The sequence below is a fragment of the Cynocephalus volans genome, chromosome 6, assembly GCF_027409185.1.
Source record: "Cynocephalus volans isolate mCynVol1 chromosome 6, mCynVol1.pri, whole genome shotgun sequence".
NCBI classification, from domain to species: Eukaryota; Metazoa; Chordata; class Mammalia; order Dermoptera; family Cynocephalidae; genus Cynocephalus; species Cynocephalus volans.
The window spans coordinates 16,899,237-16,917,694 of NC_084465.1; the positions used below are offsets into that span (position 1 = coordinate 16,899,237).

The 18,458-nt window shown below is 46.7% G+C and overlaps 1 protein-coding gene and 1 pseudogene across 1 annotated transcript; both read left to right on the forward strand.

The window, feature by feature from the left end:
* The first annotated feature begins 618 nt into the window (after positions 1–618).
* Positions 619–996, forward strand: LOC134380870 (mitochondrial import inner membrane translocase subunit TIM16-like). The gene is given in 1 exon segment (XM_063101007.1): positions 619–996. A coding segment is annotated over 1 exon segment (378 nt).
* A 7,543-nt stretch (positions 997–8,539) lies between these two features.
* Positions 8,540–9,205, forward strand: LOC134381224 (dynactin subunit 6-like; annotated as a pseudogene).
* Positions 9,206–18,458: the final 9,253 nt, after the last annotated feature.

Genomic DNA, 18,458 nt, shown 5'->3' on the forward strand with positions numbered 1-18,458 from the left:
TTGTGATCAGGGAGCTGGGCTCCTGTCTTTCCACTCTGCTGTCTTTAGCTTTACAGAAACATACTTCATAGTCCGTAATGGCTGCCAGAGCCCCCACCATCACATCTCTGTTTAGGGTTGGCAGAAGAAAGAAACAGGAGAGGACGAAAGGGTGCCCACTTCCTGAGAGTCCCTCGCACTTCTGCTTACATTTCATGGGCTGGAAGCTAGTCACAAATCCACACCTAGCTGCAAGGGAAGTTGAGAAATGAGTCTTACAGGGGGCAGCATTGCCACCCTGAATAAGATCAGAGTTCTACAGGTGGTGAAAATGTTTTGAAACTAGATATTGGTGATGGTTGCACAACCTTGTACATGTACTAAATGTTAGACACCTTAAAATGGTTAAGGTGGTGAATTCTGTTATGTGAATTTTGCCACAATAAAAAAAAATTAGAGTTCTATTAAAATGGAATAGAATGCAAATGAATATTGGGGGAGGCACACAGTGTGCTGGCCATACCTGCTTTCTAATTGTAATCATTTAACTGTATTAGATCTAGATCTTTGAACTGCTGGCTGCCCCTGAGCCAGGGCGAAGGGCCAGGAAGCCGGACGGCCCTGTGCAGAGCGGCCGTCATGGCCAAGTACCTGGCCCAGGTCATTGTGATGGAGGTGCAGGTGGTAGGCAGGGCTTTAGCCCAGGCCTTGTGGCAGGAGTTTGCAGCCAGCTGGGCAGCAGCTGACACCTGGGGACATGCCGGACACCAGTCTGTAGCCACTTCCAACCTCTCCAGCCTCAGCCTCCAGTAGGCACAGTAGATTCTCAGGGTCTCCAAGCTGAGCCCTGATGAGGTCCAGAAGAACTATGAACACTTATTTAAGGTGAACGATAAATTCATGGATGGCTTCTTCTACCTGCAGTCAAAGGTGGTCCAAGAAAAGGAGCACCTGGATGAGGGACTCAGAATCTTGGCCCAGGAGGACAGAGTTAAGGGTCATATGCCCAAAATGTGACTGCTTGGCTCTCCCCCCCTCCACCGCCTCTAATTTATAGTTTATAATGGAGCCAAGAGGAGGAAAAACATAAGCTACAATAGAAAGGTACTTAGAACCTGTTAAAATACTGATATCCTGGAATGAGCAACCACAAACCGTTGAGGACTATGAAAAGTACACCATCCTTCCAAGCCTGGTCTGTCACCGAATCACATGCTAACGTGTCAGCCTTCCAGTGCCCTGTTCCTTTGCTCTGTTTGAGTCTCAAACCTATGACCCCTGCTGGGGACTTAAGGTCTGGGGCCCTGGCAGGGGTGGAAGTGCTTAGGTCCTGGTGGGGGGCCCGGAGAAAGGAGACCAGCTCCCTCCTGCCTTGCTCACAGCCCCTTCGAGGGGCAGAGTCAGCATGGCCAGGCCCTGTCAGGGCTGGGGGCCTAAGCCCAGCAGCAGGGTAGGACAGGTCAGGGTCACCCCTCTGGGACAAAAGGGCAGTCCAGGAAAGGGCAAGGTCATCAGAGATACTCAGAGGAGCCACAGGGCCACTGAGGACCCCGTGACCAGCCAGGCAGCTCCTGTTCTGCAGATGGGAGATGGAGGGGCTTGGCCGCTCTGCACCTAGTAACAGGGAAGCCCTAGAAGCCTGAGTGGGGGTGGGGGTGGGGGGAACAGCAAGAGGCCCAGGGTGGACTGGCCAGTTAGCTCAGGAGAGTCCAGCTTCCTGGGATGGGGCACTGGGCTGTGGGGCACATGGGCCTCCAGTATCCTTGGATTATACTGGCCCTTGTCATGGGCCTTCTGAGTAAAAAGACCCTGGGGGAGCCAGCTGGGTGAGGAGGGGACACCTCTAGTTAGGGGCTCAGCTGGGAAAAGACAGAATACATACCATGTCACATGTAGTCCAAGTTCCCTCCTCTGGCAACCCCTTCCCAGGCAAAGGGTCAGGCCCTCCCACGGCCATCCTTGGCTGCTCGGCTGCCACCAGGCCCAGGGCCTTCAGTCCACAGCCTCCAGAAAGCTCCTGGTCCAGTACTGACCAGGAGCCTGCCCTCCCCTGCATGATGTGACTTGGCACCCCCGGACCTGGAGCTTTGTCCCAGCCTGGGGTCATCCCCAGCCAGCCTCCCACCTCCCTGTAGGCCTCTGAAAGCTGGCACTGCCCAGGCCAGGCCCAGCTGGGGTGGGTGACGATGAGAAAGCACAGCTCAGCCTGGCCGCACCTGCTGCCCTCCCTCACTCAGGGCTCCCTGGCACCTGCTCCCAGGGTGAGGGGGCAGGTGAGTGGTCAGCTATGCTGTCACTCTGCAGAGTGTCGTCCCTCTGGCAGAACTGTCTGAATCGGGCTGGGCATGTGCTGAGGGACGGCTGGCAGAGCGGGCTTCCCTCCTCGGAGCAGGGAGGCACCTTGTCATGGGGGCAGGGAGAGCAGTGGCTGCTTCCTGTGGCTTTGCTGGGGCCTGTGTCTATCCTGCTCCCCGTCAGGAGGGTGGACTGGAGGGAAAGGGGTCCAAGGAGCCCCCAGAGCAGAGGCTGGGTGAGCCTAGGCAGGAGTGGGGATTGGCATCTGATCCCTGGAGACTCCACCTCACAGCTCATCACATGAAGCGGGTGGGGAGGAAGCCTGGTGCCAGCAGGGAGGGCAGACACCCCCCCACCCGCTCCCACTGCTGGGATGTGGAGACCGAGGGGGACTGAGGGTCAGCTGGAGGATGGGGTAGGAGGGCCAGAGGTGAGCAAGGCCTCAGCACCCTAGAGCACAGCTCTCCGTGGATGGCAGGCCCAGGTCCTCACTTAGGAGCCGGGCAGCCAGCAGCGACCTTCTAGCACCATCCTTGCTGCCCAGCTCATCTGGGGTGGGCTGCCCGGGAAGCACAGCCGACCAGGCCCTAAGGCAGCAGGACATTCCTGCTATTTTGCAGAAGAGTTTCTGTTGCTCGGGGCGAGGCTGGGAGTGGCTTGCGGGGCTGCTGTAGCTGTCTGTCGGGCAGGCTCAGTTCACCGCAGCCGGCTTGAGCAGCACGGAGCCCGGCGGGATGACCACTGAGTTGACACCCGCGGACAGGCCTGGCATGGTGCTTGGCAGCAGGGGGAGTCTGTCAGGGCTTGGCCGGGAGCAGCTGCTCTCTGTCCTTTCGAGGGGTGTCCTGTGGCCCTCCATGGATGGGCACTGACCCACATCCCTTCTCCCCCTCAGCCTTGCCACCAGCAGAGCCAGCGAGGAGGGAGACCACGGGCAGGCCCAGTTCACCAGCCGCAAAGGGCAAGGGCAGCAGTGGGTTCATGGCCAGACTGGGGGGCAGGACAGGGCCTGGCAGCCCAGGGCCTATGCCCCGCCACCCCTACCGCACCCATCATTGCCACAAGCTGGGACACTGAGGTTGAGGGGGCCGGCAGCAGGGGCAGGCTGGGCAGGCTGGGGCCTCTGAAGAGGGCAGCAGGGTTGGGGATGACGACCTGGGCCCTTCTGAAGTAGGGGCTGCCATTGGGGGCCCAGTGGACGTTTGGGAGGAGCTCTCGCTGCTCATGGGACATGAAGTGGCTGTGGGCCTTGATGTGCTTGCACAGCGAGCTGGGGTCAGTGTAGCACTTGTGGTAGCTCGGTATCTTGCAGTAGTAGGGCTTGTCCACGTAGTGGGTGCGTAGTGGTCACTTGAGTTGGAGTAGTGTTTGTTGCAGCCCTTGTAGGGGCAGACACAGAGCTTCTCACCTGTGGGGCGGGTGGCATGAGGGATCTGTCCCCCCACCCAGCTCTCCCTACTCACCTATATGACATCCTCCAGGCTGAGAGCTCACTGAGAGCACAACTGAGACCCTCCAACTGGAGGGGAGTGTCCCTGGAATCTGACACGACATCTGACCCCAGGAGGGGACAGTGGAGTACTGACTGTCCTTATTCCACAAACTGACTCAGGATTTACTGAACATCTGCCACTGCGCTGGGCAGGACAGGACCCACATGTGGCCATTGAGCCTTAAATGTGGCTGGTCCAGGTAGAGATGCACCGTGAGAGTAAAATATACACCAGGAAAAAAAAATACATGCCAGATTCCAAAGACTTTGGGTAAAATTAAGAATTTTAATGTTTCATTGATTTTTTTTTTTATTATTGAAATGATATTTTGGATATATTGGGTTCAATAAAATATTACCATTAGAAAAGAATTGTATTAGGTCTCTCTGGACTGCATGTCACCACGGGCAGGGGAGTTGGGCATCACAATTGGGCAAGCTGGGTCACATGCACATGTAGCCAGGGCTGGGGACTGTGACTTGGAGAAGCTGGGGAGGAGCACTGGGCAGACATACAATGATAGCCCTGTCATTTGTCATTAGGATTTTGCTATGAAGTTTCCTTAAAGTGAGGCATATCCATATCAGTAACTGGAGGGGCATGGAATTACTTCCCATTACCTGAGTCAGCTTGGCCAGGAGTGGGCTTTAGGACAAACAAGTACTCTTATGTGGCTTCTAGCCAGCTTGGTCTGCTATAACAAATACCACAGACTGGGTGGCTAAAACAGCAGACATGCACTTCTCACAGTTCTGGAGGCTGGGAAGTCCAAGATGGAGGTGCTGGCCCACTTGATTCCTGGTGGGGGCTCTCTTCCCGACTTACAGACAGCCACCCTCCTGCTGTGTCTGCACATAGTGGGGAGAGAGAGACAATGGAACAGAGAGAGAGAGAAAGCTCTCTAGTGTCTCTTCTTCTAAGGACACTAAGCCTACCATATCAGGGCCCCACCCTTCTGACCTCATTTAACCTTGATTGTCTCCTTATAAGACCTATCTCCAGATACAGTCACACTGGGGGTTAGGGCTTCAACAAATGAATTGGGGGCTGAAGGACACAACTCAGTCTATACCATGTGGTCAGGATACAATAATGACCTAACAATGCAGAAAAAATGAATTCATACCCCCCTGACCAGTTTTCTAGGGGCAGTCGTAGAGTTGTATTATTTACCTTCCATTTCATGACCAGTTCCCCCATTGTCCTCCTGAACATGCCAGGCTAGGCCAGGTGTTTTCTTTTGAACTTGATCTGATATTTCTTTGTAACTCACAGCCCATACCCATACTGAGGATTTCTTTGTCTCGGAAAACACCAGGGGAAGCTTTTATCCAGATGGCCTACATTTTCTTTGCACCCCAGAAACGAAGGGGGATGGTCTCCTACCTTGCGTGAAATGTTACCTAGGAAAGAAAGAAAGGAGAGAGGGGAATGTAGGGACCAAGGCTGGGGGAGGGGGAGGTGACTAAAAAGTGGCTTGGCCATCACTCTTCCCTCGCCCATCCCCAGGGGATGGAGTCTAGCCCAAGTGTCCCGATGCTCAGAAGGAGCAGGGCAGGGAACAGGAGAGGAGGAAGGGGGAAGAGAGAGGGTTAAGTCTGTCCAAGTTGTTCGATGTGATGAAACAAGGGTGGAGTGTCTGCCAAGAACAGGTCAGGTTCAAAACAGGAAAGCCCAGGGTAGTGATAAATGGACACTTCTCTGTAGATTTTACATGGATCTCTAGGGAAAGTGCTGGAACTGATCTCATTCAACAATTTTTTTTACAAATCATATTGAAGAGGAAGTGCACAATGAGCTCTGCAGGTTTGCCAAGGACACTAATTTCTTCCAGGTGCTGAAACGCTAAGGTAATGGGCAAACGCTGCAGGGAGCTCTTACAGCACTTAATAGGAGCAGCAGGAAAACGGCCCTGGAAGGGGCAGGAGTGAGTACCAGAGAGCAGAGCCCGACTCCGCTGCCCTGCAGTCTCACCAGCTGCAGCAAGTGCCCTCCCCGGGTTCTGCAGCTCCAAGTGCTGGTGTGAGTGTTGGGGGAGAGGTGGGATAGGGTGCTGGCGGGGGGGCCCTGGCCTGCCTGGAAGCCCCTGTAGCAGCAGCCCTGTTCCTTCCTGGCCTGCACACAGAATCTGTGCTTTCCCGGATCTCCCAAGGCTTTCCCTCCTCATTCCCTGCTTGGCTCTGTGGGTACCTCCACTGGTTCTCTCCTCCCACCTGGTGTGTGGATTGTCGACCTTCTTTGGCTTCTGATCTTAACCTTTCTCTTGGCTTGGATGGACTTTGGTGTGACCTTAGTCTATGCCACACCGGGATACTGCATCCCTGGGCATCTTTTGGTCTTCTCCACCCCTTTCAATAAACCTGGCCCACGGGACACCCCCTTCCCCCCCACCCCCCTCCACTCCAACAAACATTTGCTGGGAGAACAAAGAAGCCCCACTCAAAGCCTTTCTCCAGAATCCAAGCGAATTCTCAGCCTTCTGCCAGATCTCCGGCGGGACTTCACCATATCACCTTGCCTGATTTTCGTGTCCGCTGGGATCTTCATCTCAGTGTCAGGTATTTTCTTCAGCTTATCCTGCTACGATTTCGGATCTATTTATTTAGTTTGATATCACCTTGGCACCTCGCCTCTCCACACCCCAGATGGTTCCGATCTTTGCTTTCAGCGCCACAACCAAAGATAACAAAACATTCTAGTGTTTAATTTCCAGGCACCAGGGAATCAACCAGCCACTCCGGGTCTCCACAGACTGAGAAGTTAAAGGATTCACAGGAAAGAGAAAGGCTTTTAAGGGTAAGAGATTTAGCTTCATCGTACCATATGTATTAATCCCTATATCTTAAGCTATCCATGTGCTATAGCCTTATGAAGGGTAAACTTTCTTAAATTTAAATTGCTGAGAGGGCAACCAATAAAAGAATTGAATCAGGCAATCATCACCAATGAGCACCAAAACCATCCTGTGAAAACTAGCTGAGAAACAGGGTACTCGCATGGTGCCAGAATATCACTTCACGGAATTACTTACTAATTCACAAGGAAAAAGTAACTTTATAAAATAAAAATCTGTGATCAAGTGACCAAATTTGGCATCATTAATAGAGGGATTACAAGACATTATTGGTTTCCCGATGTCATGTGTAAAATGTTCTTGCCCCAAATAATTGACCTTAAAATGATCACCTTAATTTCTCAACCAGGGTCTGGGAGAGAAATAAGCCCTAACGCCCCAAGGCATCTATGTTAGCTACAGTTCTCCAGAGAAACAGAACCAATAGGATGTGTATAGAGGGACAAAGAGATTTATTATAAGGAATCAGTTCATGCAATTATGGAGGCTGAGAAGTCCCAAAATATGTAGTTGGCAAGCTGGAGACTCAGGAGGGCCAATGGTGTAGTTGTAGTCTGAAAGTCAGCAGGCTCAAGGCTCAAGAAAAGCTGATATTTTGGTTTGAGTCTGAAGGCAGAAAAAAATGCTGATGTCCCAACTTGAAAGCTGTCAGGCAGAAGGAATTCCCCCTTATTCTGGGGGTGGGAGTTGGGGACAGGGGTTGTCAGCCTGCTTGTTCTATTTAGTCCTTCAACTGATTGGATGAGGCTCACCTACCATGAGAGAGGGCAATTTGCTTTACCCAGTCTATGGATTCGAATGTTAATCTCATATAGAAACACCCTTACAGACACACCCAAAATAATGTTTGACCAAATGTCTGGGCACCCCCACAGTCCAGTCAAATTGACATGTAAAATAACCATCATTGTATCCTTTGTATGTAACAAATTATTGTCTCTCCCATGCACCTAGAATGGCTCTAGTATAAATAATCATTCAATCTTTCTGTGTTCTGTGGTTCAGATGAGGGACTCCAGTCAAGAAAGTTCAGTTTAGAGGAAATAAAAGGATAGAGGGACAAGTTACATGGAACTACTAGAAAACAGTCAGAAAAATCCAGAATGTGGAATATTCTACAAAACAACTAACCTGGTTTCTTTAAAAAGACAATGTAAAAAAAAAAAAAAAAAAATGGTGGGATGGACTATTCTGAAATAAAAAAGACAGAAGAGATATAACCAAATACAATTTATAAAACTTGTCTGAATTCTGGCTCCACAAAACAGAGCTATAAAATATATTTTGGGGAGGACAATTGGGGAAATCTAAACATTGACTGGATATTAGATATTAGGAAATTACTATAAATTTTCTTAGGTGTGATAATGGCACTGTGGATATTTTTAGAAGCTGCCTACTGAAGTGTTTAGGTGTAAAATACACCTAAAATTATTTTCAAACATTTTATCAAAGAAAATGCACATATGTAGATAAAGCATAAATGGTAAAATGTCAACAATTGCTAAATCTAGGTGGTGGGCATATGGGTGATCATTGTACCGTTCTTTCAATGTTTCTGCGTGTTCGAACATTTTCAAAATAACAAGTCGCAGGGAGGGAGGGTGGGATGATGGACACTTGGTCAGTGTGAGTGAGTCCTTGAATGTATACAGGCATTGGAAGAGCCAGTAATGCTAGGTCTGGAAAATTCCCTTCATTTTGTGGGGCTCAAAGAGTAGTGTGATGGGCTGACTTGTGTCCCCCCAGAATTTACATGTTCAGATCCTAACTCCCAGTACCTCGGAATGGAGCTGTCTTTGGAGACACGGCCTTCAAAGAGGTAAGCAGGGTTAAGTGAGATCATTGGAGTGGGCTTTAATCTGGTAGGACCGGTGTCCTTACAAGAAGAGGAAATTTGGGAACCCCGGGCTGAAGCATGGTGGAGACAACTCAAAAGAGTGTGCAGATTGCTCCTGGGGCAGTTGTATATGTAGAAAGTGAAATCAGAGGAGATGTAGCTATCGGACCTGGGACAGTGATCCACCCGAAAGCACAAATTATTGCAGAAGCCGGGCCAGTAGTGATTGGTGGAGGTAACCTAACAGAAGAACAAGCTCTGCTCATTCATGCCCACCCGGATAATATTACCCCTGACGTTGAAGATCCAGAACCCAAACCTGTGATCGTTGGCACCAGTAATGTGTTTGCAGTTGCCTGTTATTCCCAAGCCATGAAAATAGGAGGTAATACTGTCGCTGAATCCAAAGCATAGGAAGGCAGAGATGTAATACTGACAAGTGGCTGCATCACTGGGGCTTGCTGCAACCTGAATACTTTTGAAGTCATCCCTGAGAACACAGTGACCTATGGCACAGACTGCCTTGGTCGGGTGCTGACTGAGCGACCACAGCCTCGGGCACTACAGCTGGATTTCCTGATGAAAATCTTGCCAAACTATCACCACCTAAGGCAGATTGTGAAAGGAAGCTCCATTCCAGGCAGGAACTAAGAGCAATGTACGACATGAAGATAACATTTCATCTTTGGCCATGGTCCTTTGAAAGGGCCACGGGCTTAGGCACTCCTAGAAGCTCACAGAATAATATGTGTTGAATTTATTTTGTAAAATTGAGTTAGAGAGGAAAGTAATGGGTTTTCATTGTAACTGTCCTCTACAATTCGTATGTATTATTTTCCTATATGCTTGTTCCTTTTCTGATAATTTACAGATTTCGTTTATCTTGTATTATATAAAATGTGAACCACAAATTTTGGTTATGTAAAAGACTACCCATGATAAGAAAAGGTATATTGTTACATATTTATATTCTAGCATATAGTAAACCAAATAAAAATGTTGATGACAGGGCTTTACGTGAGCATACTTTAATCAGTTTTTCTACTTGCATTAATCTTCCCAAAATAGCTGTCTTAGTTTTTATTATGTATTAGCTCTATTAAAGCTAATGTGTTTACATGCAAAAAAAACCAAAAAAACAAAAAAGAAAGAAATTTGGATACAGACTGGTAGAGAGAAAAGACATTGTGTTATGGACCAAATTGTGTTCCTTCCTCCCCCAAAATTCATATGCTGAAGATTTAACCCCCAATGTGACTGTATTTAGAGATGGAGACTTTGGGAAATAATTAGGTTTAGGTGAGGTCATGAGGGTGGAGCCCTCATAATGGGATTAGCGTCCTTATAACCTTTTAAGAAGAAGAGACACCAGAGCTCTCTGTGCCCTGTGAGATCCCTGTGAGTAGAAGGCCGCTCACAAGCTAGGAAGAAGACCCTCACCAGAGCCCACCCATGCTGGAACCCTGATCTCAGACTTCCTGCTTCCAGAACTTTCAGAAAATAAATTTTCATTGTCTAAGCTACCCAGTCTATGGTATTTTGTTATGGCAGCCTGAGCAGACTAATGTAAGGATACTTCAAAGTTCATGAAAAAATAGAACTAAAAGATAATACCAATCTTTCCATGAACTTTTTGAGGTACCCTTGTACATGATGTGAAGACATAAGAGGATGGCTATCTGCAAGCCAAGGACAGAAGCCTCAGAAGAAACCAATCCTGCTGACACCGTGATCTCAAACGTTTAGCTTCCAGAACTATGAAACAAGAAATTTCTGATATTTGAGCCACCTAGTTTGTGTTACTCTATTGCTGGGGCCCTAGCAAACTAATGCAAGTGTCCTTTGCCATGGTCCACACTGGGCTTCAGTGAGGCACAGCTCTCACACAGGAGAGAGTTCCAATGAGGCAGAGTTCAAACTCCTCTGTGCTTTCCTGAGTTTAGGACCAAACAATACGGCGGCTGGAGGCCATTCAGCTTGGAGAGAGCAGGGGGCAGAGCCAGAACAGCGCCACAGGAGCCACTTGGGGCCACAGTTGTCTGACAGAATCCTGGTCATTGGGTAGAATTAGCTTTTTAATAATCGTTTCCTTTTTTTCTCCTGTGGTATTAATAGAGTTATATTTTATAACTGGGCTACAAAGCAGAAAAAGATATCTGTAATGATTGAAAATAAGTTTACGAGAGTAGAGCTAGGAATAATCAACATCTGCGAGGCAAGATGAGCAGTCTGTGGAAGGAGTTCACCCTAGTGCCATAAACTCAAGGTTTCTAGAATGGTATTGTGGAAGTATTCCCCGCTGTGGCTTGGATAGACATGAGCACCAATCTTCCATCCTCCAGTTAAGAGCTGTGAAACTCTTAATTGGGGCAATTTATGTAACTTCTTTGGGTCACACTTTCCTCATCTGTAAAATGGACAGAGTACCATTTACCTTGCAGAGTTACTGGGAAATTAAAGATATTGGATATAAAGCTCTGGGTACAACGCCTGGACACAATGAATGGTAGCTGTTATTACTGGTGGTGTTTTTTTGGAACACGAAGTGACATAAATGCGGTATAAAGGAAATACAGATAAATATGAAAGAAGGCTACCTTACTCCAGAATATGGAGTGATAGATAAAAACCCAAGGGAGGGGGGAACATAAGCCATAAAAAATGTTGATAAATTTGAGTACATAAAAAATAGAAACTCTGCAGGGCAAAAGTCACTATGAACAGTCAAGAGACAACATACTGGGAGAAATATTTCCAATTTGTATCAAACAGAGCTCATGTCTGTACTGAAGAAGTCCATGAGTTAGGAGAATGAACTGCAAACAGTCTAGAAAAAGGGAGAAGACCAGATTACATGAATTCTGCAGTTTCTCCAGGGCTTTACAGAGGCGCCATGGTGGTGCAGGTTGGTGGGACAGAGAGTTCTTCAGGCCTCATAATGTCCTAGTTGAAATCTCTCTACATTCTCCGGATATCTTTTCTCTGACTTATATGCTAAGACCTCTTCATGCACATCTTAGGTACTGGTAAGTACTTGTTGGATGGTTTCATGTATCAGAGTGTATTAGTTTCCCAGGACTGCCATAACAAAATACCACAAACTAGATGGCTTGCCACAATGGAAAATTTTCTCTCAGTTGTGGAGGCTAGAAGTGGGAAATCAAGGTGTCAGCAGGACTGTGCTCCCTTGAAGTCTCTCTCCTTCCTTGCCTGTTCCTAGCTCCTGGAGGCCCAGGCATTCCTTGGCTTGTGGTAGCATCACGCTATGCTCTGTCCCCCTCTTCACATGGCCTTCTCTCCTGTGTCTTGTGGCTCTCTGTGTTCTGTCTTCATCTTATAAGACACCAGTTGTCAGATTTAGGGCCTACCCTATATCCATGATGATTTCATCTCAAGATTCTTATTAATTACATCTGCAAAGACCCTATCTTTAAATAAGATCACATTCTGAAGTTCTGGATGGACATGAATTTTGGGGGGAAATTATTCAACCTGCTACACAGTTTTATTTCAGTTGCAAATTACAGAGAACCCCATCTAGCTAATTAAATTATTGGTAGCAATCCTAGCAAAAAATATTTAGTCCCTCTCCCTGAAAAATGTCAGTAAACATCTCATGCACATCATTGGCTTTGATTAGGTTACATAACCATCTTTAAACCAATCACTGTGTCTAGGCCTGAGTCTGTATCTCAGCTCTAGAGCCAGAGGTAGATTCAGTTCTACCGAAAACACACAGGCTGAGGATGTTGTCCCCAGATTCTATTACCAGGAGAAAGGTGAATGAGTGGCAGGTAATAAAAAGCGTAGCTCTCTACTAGAATGTTGGTCTTCCTCCATGGCCAGTGAGCTCTTGGGGGGCAGTAACTCCATTGTCAGGTCTGCATTCCAGAGCCTTGGAGAGCAGCAGGATCTCAAATAAATATTTGCTGAGTTGTTTTTAAATTTTTAACACGATTCAGTCTCTGAGTGCTTTATCCACTATAAATCTGAGACCCAGGGTCTGAACCAAGGTGACCCCTCCACATGGAGATACTGTAAGGCCCTTGGTAGACCAGCTGGTCATCTGTTGTATAATCATTCATTCTTAAAAACTTCCATGAAAGGGAACCAAGAAAGAAAGGTGTGGCTCATGTTTAGGTCAAAGTGTGGCAGGAGAGAAACACAAGTGGTAGGTGAAACTGGGGAACACAGAAATACACCTTCACCTCCCTGCTTTGTTCTAACATACACCCAAATCTCAGTATCTGCAAGGTCAGAGTGTTGCTACCCTCACATATCCTGGGACCCTGGTGGAGAATATAAGATTCTGGGTTTAGGCCTATGTTATCCAGTGGTTTAGGCCTGAAGTGTTGTGCCTTAAATGTCCACAGAGAGGCCTTGTATCCCAAGCACCAGATGAGCCAATGCCAGAGGGTGAAATCAGACAGCTAGAGGAAGCTGGACTTGGTAACCACACTGTGGAGTTTAATTTGCTGACCTAGATGTAGTTTGCAGCCCGCAAAACCTCATGCCACAGCGAAGCTTTTTCCCGTGCTGAGACAGCTGGCTGAGCGTGGTGTTGCAACGAGGCAGTTCTCAGTAAAGGGTCTGAAGAAATTAGGGGCAGGGCTACAGCCCCAACACCACAGCCCCGAGAGACCTTCCTGTTTATTCCATGGGTGAGAGAAGCGGACCCTTCTGTGTGTGGGCACGGGTGTTTCATCAGAAGGGATGAGGCTGGGGCTCTGGGTTTGAGATGTGTATACACAGTCCACACGTGATGGCCAGACAGTTATACTTAGAGTCACCATTCAGACAACCATATGGGCCAAAGGCATTTTTGGAAATTGGTCTTAAAACTATATGAGTTAAATTATATTTCTCCTTGGCTTCCCTTTTGGAACCGGGGTTACATGAGGAGGCCTATTTCAATAAAATGAGGGCTGAAAGCATGGTGGGCTCTGAGGACTTCCCACCTAACACAGTGGGTTGAACACGTGCATAAGCCTCGGCCTCCTCCCCAAACTGCACTAAAATGCAAGTAGAGACACTTTTTTTAAAAAAGCATAAATCCTTCAGGGAGGTAAGAGAGGGGGATCAAACAAAAAATTTAAGCTAGAAATCAGATGAAGAGATAACTAACCTCACACACCAGAGAAAAGGAGCTCAAAAGAGGGGAGCCAAGAAAACAAACCCATCAGTGTCTCAGAAATGCCCCCCAAAGCCTCAGGAACAGGAGGCACCAAACCCTTCGGATGACTTGGGATGGCTGTGGCTGAAAATGGAAGCAGCGATGGAAAGTTTTCATAGAGATGGTTAGGTCCCTGAAATCCCTCCCCCAGCCTGTGCAACAAGTTACCTCCCTTTCTCAGCCTCAACCAAAGACTGGTGAAGGAGTTTGGATGTGTTGTCCCCTCAAAACTCATGTGGAAATTTGATCCCCAATGTGGCAGTGTTGGAAACTGATTGAGTCACGGGGGCGGATCCCTCATGAATGGATTAATGCTCTCCCTGGGGGAGGGGGATTAATGAGTGAGTTCTCGCTCTATTAGTTCCCGAGAGAGCTCGTTGCTTAAAAAGACCCTGGCACCTTCTCTCTCTCTCTTACTTCCAGTCACCATGTGATCTGCTTGTACCCACTGGCTGCCTGCCACTTTCCGCCATGAGTAGAAGCAGCCTGAGGCCCATGCCAGACGCAGCTGTCCCAGAATCGTAAGCCAAATAAACCTCTTTTCCTTGTAAATTACCCAGTCTCAGGTATTCTGTTATAGCAACACAAAATGGACTAAAACAACTGGCCACTTATCCTATGGGGAGTTTGAGCCAGAGAAACTCTGGACTTCGTGGCAACCAAGGGTGGAACATTAGTAACAAAAAAAGGGGATTCAGTGAAGTCAGTGTGCCAGCAGCGAACTTCACTGTCCCCACGCTTGACTCCTAGGTACGGGCACACACATCTATACCCCCAGGAGGGGGTCTGGAGAGCTCCCCTGAGAAAGCTAACCCCCAAGAGAAGAGACATCTCATGGGAGTCTCCCAAGGAGGACTGGCCCCTGTTTGATCACCCAATTCCAAAGCCCAACACACACTGAAATCTTTTTTAAATCAGGTTTTTAGTATGTTATTCCTAAATATGAATAGACAACAAAAACAATAAGACAGTTTGTGAAAACCTCTAACATGAGAGACAGAGATCAGAACAAGCAACAGAAAAGAACAGAAAGCCAAGGAACCCAGAGGGAAGACAGCCAATGAAGGGAGCAGAGGAAGACTTAAAGAGAGAAAAAAGTGGATTTTGTGTCCATGAACTACAAGAATAAGATTGCGTCAGTTAGGTTCTGTAGAAGCAGATGTTGAAAAAGAGTTTGGAGTGCAGAGTAGCTCTCAAGGATCAGCTGTCGTGGAAGGGATGAGGAGGAATTAGAATCAGGCTGAGAGAGAAGTCAAGCTGTGGTGCAGGCCTGATGAAGCCTTGGGCAATGCCATGGGGAAGGCTGGAGCACGTAGGGCCATCAGAGTCATCCTGGGCCACAGTGGCCGGATCTTATCTCCTGGCGTGGATCAGGTGTTGGGCTGGCCCAGGACAGGTGTGTCCATAAGCAAGGTAGCAATCCACAGCTGATACAGACCTCACAGGATCTGGCAGCCGGTCAACATGAACCCTGAAAGTGAACCTGGGTAGTGTGTGTGCCCAGGGATGTTATTTTTTTAAAAATGAACATTCAAAGAGTAAAAAAAGGATTCTTCGAAGGTTGAACTGTGATAATAGAAACTAAAAATTTGAGAGAAGGGTTGGAAGATAAAGTTGAGGAAAAAAATGCCAGAAAGTAGGGGGGAAAAAAAAAGATCAGAACTCAGGAGAAAGACAGTGAGAAAATTAAAGGATCCATTTAGGAGGTTTGACATTAGAGCAACTGGAGTTCCATAAAGAGAGAATAGAAAAAATGGAAAGGAAAAAACTAATGTTTTTAAAAAAAATAATTCAAAAAAATTCTAAAGTGGAAGGTCATGTATTTTCAGATGGAAAGGGCCTATCCAAGTGTCCTATACAAAGAATGAAAAAGTCCCACACCAAGGCACAAAATTGTGAAATTTCACAACCATGAATAAAGAGAAAATCCAAAAAGCTTCCAGGAGGAGAAAAAAAAAGCAGGTCACTTACAAAGGGTCCGGAACGTGAATAGCTTTGGACTTCTCACCCACAACACTGGAAGCTGGAATATGAGGAACAATTAGTGCCTTTGGAATTCTTAAAAAGTACGCTTTCCAGTCCACACGCAGCCACACTACACACAAGTGTGAAGGTAATGACATTTTCAGAAATATAAGGTTTCAAAATTTTCATTTCCTAAGCAGCCTTTCTTAGGAAACTATTGGATGATATATATAGTCCATGAAGGTGAAGGAATAAATGAAATACGGAAGAAGACTTGAAACCCAGGAAACAGGGAAAGAGAACAGAGTTTGCAGCAGGAAGATAGAGGACTTGAGGATATTTCAAAGAAAAATTAATGAAACCAACAGATGATTTGCTGTGTCTGAATATGAGAGAAGACTTCCATTTCTAGTAGAGAGTTTGAGGAAGAATCAGCCTCAGGTTTGGTCAAGGAGACAGCCTTAGTCACAGGTCAGTTGCTTACAGTATATTCTGCACTGTGAATTGGTCCTTTGATTCCTCCCGATATAATTTAACTTGTTCCTCTCTCCATATTTTCTGTAAACTGGAGTTTAGGTTATGAGACTTGACTAGATTCATTTTAATCTTTTCTAACAAGAATAATTTATAGGTGGCGGTATTGTGTGTTTTGGATTATATAACACCAGAACATGCATAATTGTCGTATTATCGGTTTGATCATTTAATTAAGGTGGTGACCACCAGATCTCTCCACTGTAAAGAGAAATTTTCCCTTTGGTCATTTGTAGGTTATCTGCAGGTGATACTTTAGCTCAATGTGACTATCCTGCTTTTCAGTAACCTTTTGTCCAATGATTCCATCGATAATCTTTGCCTAAATCATTTATTTCATTGGGGGTTGCAAAATAGTGATTTCCAATTCCATCATTCCTTCCATTTTTATTAGCTGGTATTTCCTTTCCTTTCCCCCTTGTTTTGAAGATCACTATGAACATATGGATTTTTTTTTTTAAATTCAGTGTGTTGTCAACTTTAGTCCCTATTCATTGTGATGCTCACGTTGCCCTGAATTTGGCCAGTAGAAATGCCCTCAGGCTGGTTCCTGTCTTGCACACTTCCTTGTCTTCTGGCACAATTTGATGTCCCAGGCTCACCTTCCCTGCCCCAGACTTGGGATTAGACATTTCTCCAAGGGGCAGAAAATACAGTCATCCTTCTCAGTGGCTTATAATTAAGGTATCCCTTTCCTTACCCATTTAAAGTAAGCTTAGTAGTAGCTAATATTCATTAAGTACGGTGTGCCAGGCACTGGGCCAAGTGTGTTCCATGCATCGCCTCATTTAATTCATGTACTAATTCTTTACAGTAGATAATCTCATTTATTCCCATTTTATAGATGAAGAAATTGGGGTGTGAAGAAGTTAATTAAATTGCACAGAGCCTCTCAGCTAGTAAGCAGAGGAGTTAAAATTGGATGCCAAAGACCAAGCTTGGGACCACCATGCTTATATTGCCAGTTTGGCTTTGAAAGAGCTCCTTAAAAAGAACTATACTACTAATTGAGCAAAGAACAATTGAGAGAGAGAGAGAGAGAGAGAAAGAACTGAACTTCATAATATCTGCACACACAAAAAAATTTTTTAAACAAAAAGGATGCTTTAGATGAGAGGTATTAAGCAAAATTTAAAGAAAGAAATCTTTGGGTACATTCTGGTACTTTTCTCATTAATTCTAACTTGCCAATAATCACGGTTTAGAATAAACTTGGTCAGGCCTGGAATGTGATGGCAAAGTGTTTTTGCAACTCAGCCAGAATCCGTATCATGGAATGAATTGGAGCATGGACTTTGGACCAATTTAAGTGTTAAGAGCCCTTCAAGCTTCTCAGGGCTACAAGCACTTTTCTCTGCTTCTGGGGTGGTCCATTCAGAGCTTAAGCTGTTCAGGTTAAGCCTTAGCTACAGGAGGAGAGAGAGCTGCTATGATTATGTAACTGGGCCCAGGTTGTCTTTGTTGCAGGGGAAAGAGGGGAGGGGACACTTGCCAAGTCCAGGGCTGTGACTGCCTGGAGAAAGGGGCCGTATGGGCTAGCAGAGGCCCTATCTCAGTCAAGTACTCCCAGTATGAAACTGTCCTAGGTTCAAGGGTGAGTGACTCTCTATTGTCTCTTAATGAGAGAAAACTTCCTCCTGCCTACAGGAATTTCCAGTTGCAGATATTAGCCTAGGTGTAACCTGAAATTTAAAAGTAATTATATTTCTCTTAGTAGCTAAGGTTGCCCCCAGCAACCTGCTGCTTTCCTGCTTTCGTTCTTAGGAGGAGAGTCTTTTGCCTGTTACCCTTTTTCCCTTCTCCACTTTGACCTTAGGGTCCAGAGATGCCTCGGGCTGTGTTTAGTGGCTAGTCTTAACCTCAGGACATCAAGTCTCTGGCCTGTTCTCTCTCACCAATCCTCATTCCCTACCTGGGTCTTTGCCCAGGGCAGGGAGCAGTACCCCCTGAGTACCTGGAGCAGTGGTGAGGGGTATTCCAGGGAGCCATAGCAGGGGTGACCCATTCAGATAAAGGGTTAGAACAAACAGAAGCAGCTGTTCCTTCAGCCCAGGCCCCAGCCCACTGAAAAACAGGAAGTCAGAATGGCAGCTGATAAGAGCTGTCTCCTCAGAGCCAGGACCTGGGTCTGCCTTCTCAGTCCTCATCTCTCCACCACGACCTTGTTTCCCTTCACTGTGGACAGGACAGAGGAGCTTTCCCTCCTTCTTTCCCTCCATGTGAGTACAAATCAAATACATTCATATTCTATCATCAATGCCAGTAGCCACTCTAAATTTTCAAAGATGCACACAGACAGCCATTCTCATGTGAACTACCCAGGTG